At 44.4% G+C, this 7,011-nt stretch overlaps 1 protein-coding gene across 2 annotated transcripts; it reads left to right on the plus strand.

Moving 5' to 3' along the window:
* Positions 1-5,131, plus strand: LOC127344956 (uncharacterized). 2 transcript variants are annotated; one of them, XM_051371338.2, is made up of 3 exons: positions 1-234; positions 1,725-1,787; positions 2,597-5,131. In XM_051371338.2, exon 3 carries the CDS (start codon positions 2,874-2,876, stop codon positions 4,749-4,751), a length of 1,878 nt encoding a protein of 625 aa, XP_051227298.1. In that variant the 5' UTR covers positions 1-234; positions 1,725-1,787; positions 2,597-2,873; the 3' UTR covers positions 4,752-5,131. The 2 variants fall into 2 exon arrangements, with proteins under 2 accessions (XP_051227298.1, XP_051227297.1); XM_051371337.2 differs by lacking the exon at positions 1-234 and adding an exon at positions 302-447.
* Positions 5,132-7,011: the final 1,880 nt, after the last annotated feature.

The following is a 7,011-nucleotide window of genomic DNA, read 5'->3' on the forward strand; positions in this document are numbered from 1 at the left end:
TATCACCACGCACTCCGACGAACGAAAAAACAGAAAAAAGGAAAGTCGCTTTTCGTCCGCCGTTAATCTCCAAGCTCCTCCTCCCCCTCAATCTCTCCTTCCTCGTCGTCTCTCCCCATCCCGAGATCGCATCACCGCCACTCGCTTTCCCTCCACCGTCGCCGAGGCGGAGAGGAAAAGGACCCCCGGCCTCCGCCGCCGTCGCCCCTGCCTCGGTCCCTCCTCCCCCGCGAGGTAAACGCCTCCTCTCGCCGTCGTTTTTACGGTGGGGGCGGTTCATTCCTCGTTCTTTCCACGCAATTTCTTTTACTTTCTCGCCCAATTTCCTGGCGGCGCGCGCGCGTGCGCCTCCTCCTCCCTCCTAGTACTAGTATTTATACGTGCGGGGGTGCTTCAAGGAAAAGCTCTTCCAGCCCTGCTTCTCGTTTTCAGGAGAGATACGACGAGGTTCGTCTCACATGCCCTTCATTAGGCTGTGCTTTAGGTTTCAGGCAATAGTGCAGGAGCGTTCAAATTTCGCAGCCGGGTTGCTCTGAATCTGTTAGTTCTCTTGGGCCAATTAGGAGGTTCATTTAAAGCTAGATACCTGTGTCCTTGATGTTGATAAGCACCTACCTAAGATTGTACAGTTTCGTTCGTTTCTGATGTGAGGCTTGCTTGATGTTGTTTTGTTTTGTGAATTCATTGTGTTTCTGCTGCTGTACTGATTAGTAGCTGCCAACGGGGAGAATTCTGGGTCCCCTTGTGAGCCTAGACCTTACAGGAGTGTAAATTATGCCCCTTCTAATTTCGCGTTCTTATGTTTGGAGTAGTTGTTCGGTTTGTTATTCTAGTGAATTCATATCCCCTTGGTGACCTCTGAGCTACAGTACTTTGTATAACAGCTGGATTTGGTCTAGGATTCATTTTATAGTGGAAAATGGTATTATGTAAGAATAACTTCCGCGAAAAGATAAATCCAAAACCTTCTAGATGTGGCCATCGAGCGCTTCAAATAGTTTTCTAGCTGGCTGACTCGCAGCAGCAGCTAAATAGCAATGTTCATGCATTTTCTACATTAGCAAGGAGAAGATTGGGTGTAACCTACTGTTCCTATATTTAGACGAGTCATCTTTTTCGCCGTGCTAACGAACATGTTAGGCATTTTGTTAGTAGTTAATTGTGTATAAAGCTGATACGTTTGTAAGTTCATTTGTAGGATCTTTCTTTCATCCACAATCCTAGCTTGCAACGTGATAGCATCATTAGATGTCTGCTTTTAGTAGTCAGTGCTTTAGATATCTTTATTTTCTTTTGTGGTTTATCTGGCTAAAGATTGAAACCCAGTTTCAGTTTTTTTTTTGAATATTCTTCTCGTATGTGATTTGCGGGTGCCTAAAATATAAAGATGTCAGCTATGGTCCCTTTTCTGGTAGACATATACCGATTCTCCCCCTTTTCCAAAGGATTAGGGTACTTATGCTAATATTCGTCATCCTACTGTAAAGTTCTAAGCTTTGGTATTCATGCTAAAAAAAATTGTACATAACTATGTCAGTTGGTGAATCCCTGCTTTTTCAAAGCTAGAGATATGCCATCTTTCTTTCACCATAGGAATGTTATGTTCATCTTTGGAAGTTGTTGTTAAATTCTTAGCTACTTTACCTAATTTTCTGTGGGGGAACGATACATTTGTAGAGATTCTATATTGATTGTTGCGTTGGCTTGTATTTTTCAATTTGCAGACACAGTTGCTGGAATTTCCGATTGTCTGCTTCAAATACGTCCTTGCTATTTCAGTCTCCCAGGTAATGCCCAGAAGCTCCAACTTCCCCTATTAAAATGATATGATAGTTATATTAGGGTATTAACTGTTAAGTTCCCTTGCTATTTCATTATTATATTTTTTAACTGTCTCATGTAGTACAATCTCACTTTGGTAGATAGACTTTCATTTTTAGATATACCAAATCTACACGTCAAATGCACGTTACAAATATATATTGGATGATATAGGTAGTATTCAATATAGAGTGAAGTGAATCATCTCTTTTGGTCATTGGCGTTGGGCCTTTGTAGGAGTCCAAGAAAGCTTGGTACTGTGAGAATAGAGCAGATAATGAATTAACTCTTATATGTGAATATTACTCTCCTTTAAAACTCCTATTTTTTTAAATTATGAGGTAATTTGTAAGGGTCTAACTTAATTTATGAGCCATCAGATGTGACTATAGGTGGTTATGGTCATTTAGTTTCCGCAACTTGTACCTTTTATAGGTGCTTAAGATCTTTCGACTCGATCAGAATCTCTCTATTTTGCCAATAGGCTTGCTACGACAATAAGGGGTTGTATTTTCATTCCCTCAATGTTATACCAAATTTCAGAGCAATCTAAGTCATATTATCTTGTTGTCATGTTAACCATTCTAGGTTTGAATATAGTAAGAGTCGATATTATATTCCATAGCATATAGCAAGAGTCGGCATTATACTCCAGATAGTAGTACTATATGGAATTGAATACCTAAAGAAGCCCTTTTCCTTTGATTTGTTACTATGTTAATTTGTTTTGTATTGTGGAATTTGTGCATTATTTAACTCATTTTACTGTCTGCAGAACATATCTCACTTGATCAGATGAAAGACCTGGCTTGGTATTCTGGCCTGTAGCATCATCAGTGTTCTGTGAATAAATAGCAGTTCCCTACTTAGAGCGCTGGAAAATGGATCGTAGGGACACTTCAGGGTTTGTGAGCGGAGGCTGCGAAGACAAAATTGAGTACTAGATGCTATATTTCTAACTTGATAGTTTTGTTAACCATTATTTAAGCTGGTCCTTTCCATAGAGGTTGGCTGTGCTTGGGCACCGGAGATAGTCACTGCCACTGAGAACAATGGACCCCAGACTTGGGCCATCAGCGTTTAACATAAGCTTCTCCAATCCAAATGCCTATGTGAATGAGTTCCCTGTCATTTGTTCAGCCAGCCATCCAACTGCTAGTTCTAGTCAGGTTCATGTGCTAGCTCAGGGCAGTTTGTACGATCTGCCAAGAGGGACCAAGAGAAAATTCGATGGCTTGTCGCTCGTTCTCGGAAATTCATCAAGCTCCGATTCTAGCAAGCAAAGCATGCGTACTAGTTCCACCATTTCTTCTGCTAAGGGCAGTGGCGATGATTCTTCTGTTGATTTGGGTTCAAGTTATTTTACTCTGGGCAATGAAGGTACTTCCACGCTGGATAAGCAGGCTTGTGATTTTACAAGGACTATGGGGAAATCTGGGCTTGATCTTGAGCTATCTTTGTCTGTTGGGCCATGTCAATCTTCTATTACTGGGGCAGATCTAAGTGCAGCAACTATACAGAATAATACATATCTTCAGCCATGCATTATGGACTTTGTCCAAACAGTTGATGAAGGATCTACATCTCTACACCGACCAGATGGTGGCCAGGTCCGTTCTTATCTTCGTTCTGCACAGATGGCTGGATTTTCTCCTGGACAAATTTTCCCAGCTAGCTCTAACCAAACTCAAGGTCTGCCAACATTTCTCCAACCACAAGAAAGTCCAGCATCCTATACTTCGGGGTTTGTCAGTCTGCCACACCGCAGCATTAGCACAAAAATTTGTTCATATCTGGGATGTGTAAAAGGAGCAAGAGGTTCGTCAGGGCGATGCATTGCTCATGGTGGAGGTAGAAGGTGCCATAAAGATGGCTGCAGCAAAGGGGCTGAGGGCAAGACCATCTTCTGCAAAGCTCATGGAGGGGGTAGGCGCTGCGACCATCTTGGGTGCACCAAAAGCGCAGAAGGCCGTACTGATTTCTGCATCGCCCATGGCGGTGGTCGGCGTTGTATCAATGAAGGATGCAGAAGAGCAGCCAGAGGCAAATCTGGTCGCTGTATTAAACATGGTGGAGGAAAAAGGTGCCAACAGGACAACTGCACAAAGAGCGCAGAAGGGCGTTCAGGCCTATGCATTGCTCACGGAGGTGGTCGTCGCTGTCTGCAAGCTGGTTGCGGCAAGGGGGCACAGGGCAGCACTGATTTCTGTAAAGCTCACGGTGGTGGCAAAAGATGCACACACCCTAGTTGTACCAAGGGTGCAGAAGGAAGCACACCATTCTGCAAAGGTCATGGTGGAGGTAAACGTTGTGCAACTCAAGGTTGCACAAAAAGTGTTCATGGCGGCACCCTCTTCTGTGTCGCACACGGAGGTGGAAAGAGGTGTGTAGTAGAAGGATGCACCAAGAGCGCAAGAGGCCGTACCGATCGCTGTGTTGGTCATGGCGGGGGCAAGAGATGCAAATCTGCTGGCTGTGATAAAAGTGCACAGGGAAGCACTGATTTTTGTAAGGCGCACGGAGGAGGCAAACGCTGTTCATGGGGATCTGACCTTGGAGGCCCTCCTTGCGATCGCCTTGCGCGAGGAAAAATGGGTATGTGTGTCCATCATAACCCACTGCTGGATGACGATCGCATTCATGGGGGGCAAACACTGGGTGCCCTTGTCCATGGAGATTGCCTTCCACACACTGAAACAAGCAGGCAAATCATCTTCGTGCGTCCAGTGGAGGCTCCTTCTCGTGTGCCGGTCCCGGCTCCTGAGCGTCGGGTACACGGTGGCAGAAGCATTATGTCCATGTTTGCTAATGGTATGAGCTTTGGCGACGAATCCACCAACGATGCAGAGGCTAGCACTTCTGCATCTCGCAGCCGCAGACCTGTGAATGGCTTGGAAGCAAGTATCCCTGGTCGCGGCAACTGGCTTTAGTGCCCTCAAAATTCATCGCCTGCCCTCCACTTTGGTATGACTCGCTACATGTCGCAAGTATCTATCTTCTGCCCCTGTTCTCCTGTCTGAAGACTATGGTGTGATTGTGTGAACTGTCCTCATGCTCTCTTCGTATTAAGTAATTAATCTCCCCTGTAAGATAAAATAAAAGGGGAAAGGTAACATAATAGGTGGTCAAGTGTGAGTTCTAGGTCCTGTATTGCAAGTCTGTAATGGAAGTCTATGTGGTGGTATTCGACGGCGCGTCCAGAGTTACTCCTGTTGGAGGTTCCTGTCAGTATATATCAGGAACATTACTACAAATGTTGACTATGCTGCTACTGCGCTGCTGTAAACAATAAATATGATGTTTGCATGTCTGTTTTCTCTATCCGAAACAAGAACCTTATAATGCACTCCTATATCGCTGTCGATGTTGTGTTGTCAGCTTGTCAGTTGTCAACATGGCAGCTACTGTGTGCCTCGTGTCAAGATCCTGCACGCGTTCTTTGAGGACATAGGATTTTTCAAATCCTGAATGCCTTCTGTAACCTGAATATATCATTTTGTGGTACAACACGACGACCGGGGCGTCACAATAATTTCAGTTTGTCAGTTATCATTTCATTTCATATCATATAGAAATACCAGATTAATACTGTTTTTCCCAAAAACCTCAAAAATAACTCCTTCATGTTCAGTTGAAGTGTGGTACTACAACGGTTAAACCGGGAAAGATAGACGGCTAAAGTATTGCTAACTGACATTTATATGCCTCCAAATACTCGGCTGGGTAGTAATGCAGTGGTGCTGAAATCCTGAGATGGATATGTTCTCGTGATCCTAGCCTGAGACACTCGTGCGTCATCTGGAAGTTCCAGACTGGAACGAGAAACATGCTGCCTCGCACGCTGCTGCCCGTCAAATCTGGGCTTCGCCAAGTGGCAAGTGCCAACCTGTCGATTCGTTATCCAGCAATTTCATTTGTGTTCTAAAATATTGTACGCCCGGCTATTCTGCAAGGCTGGTCATAGTGACAAGTATCATGTAGTAGTATCATGCATATGATATTTGTGTATACTCCCTCCACTACAGTTTAAAGGGCGCATCTCATCTTGCTCTGGGCCCAAGGTGCGCTGTAATTGGCAGGAAATAAGGAGGCGCTGGAGTTTCGGAGTTGAAGGATTTGCGCCTAATGAATCGCTAAACCGACTCTTTGTAACCTCCCCGTCCAGTAAAAGAAGGAACCGATCGCATGCATGTGCAGCCCAACCAATTGGAAAAAGAAGAAGAGAAACTGAACCCACTTGCACTTGTATTCACACTTGCATGCGCAGCCCAACCAAATTCTTTTCCCACTAGCATGCGGTTGAAGAAGAGAAACGGAAGAGTACTAATGCGCCCAATTAATTCTCCACTTAAAGGAGCTGCGCCCTATTTGGCTGGGTTTGTGAAAAAATCTGGTTTTCAAGCTGCGCCCTTTAAACTGTAGTATTATCTCTTCAGTGGGTAGTATCATAGATTAGTATCATAGACATGCTATATTTATTGTTTTTTATAATCTCAATGCAAATTTGTGTACAAGATTTGTTTGGCATTAAATTTTCTCGTGATATGCGCTATGATACAGTATCCACCTATGTTACTCTAATCTCCTCTCTCCTCCTTAATTAGTTGCCATGTCATCATTTTTGTGGGACCAATATGCATGATACTAGCTATGATACTAGCACTATGGCTAGCCTAATGACAAAAAGCAGCAAAAGTTTACCAAATTCCTTCTTAGAAACACTACTCCCTCTATGTTTCTTTTGAAGGGGGCATTTCGGCACTTCACATCTCCGGGCTCTATGCGCTTTGGTGCAAGATCCAAGAGATACAACTCAGCGAGTGCACTGGGGATACTATAAGTTGGAAGCATACAAATGATCGGAAATACTCCGCCTCAGCCTATTTGGCGCAATTTGATCTTCCCACAAACTCGTACATGATGCCGGCTATTGGGATAATTGCCCAAAGTGCAAGTTTTTTGTTCGGCGGATAGGCTTGACCGACGAGGTTGGCCAAGTTGTGGCCTTTGCCAACTTCGCAAAAGGGAGCCGGAGTCCGCAGCGCACATCATGTTTAAGTGTAGATACTCCATCCAAACTTGGAGGGGCATCAAGGAATGGATTGGCTTGGTGGATCTTGACATCTCCTAATGGAGCAATTTCAACACGGTGAAGGAGTGGCGGTGCTCAATCTCGGGGGTTGGTGCCAT

This window comes from Lolium perenne, chromosome 6 (assembly GCF_019359855.2).
Source record: "Lolium perenne isolate Kyuss_39 chromosome 6, Kyuss_2.0, whole genome shotgun sequence".
Classification (NCBI taxonomy): domain Eukaryota; kingdom Viridiplantae; phylum Streptophyta; class Magnoliopsida; order Poales; family Poaceae; genus Lolium; species Lolium perenne.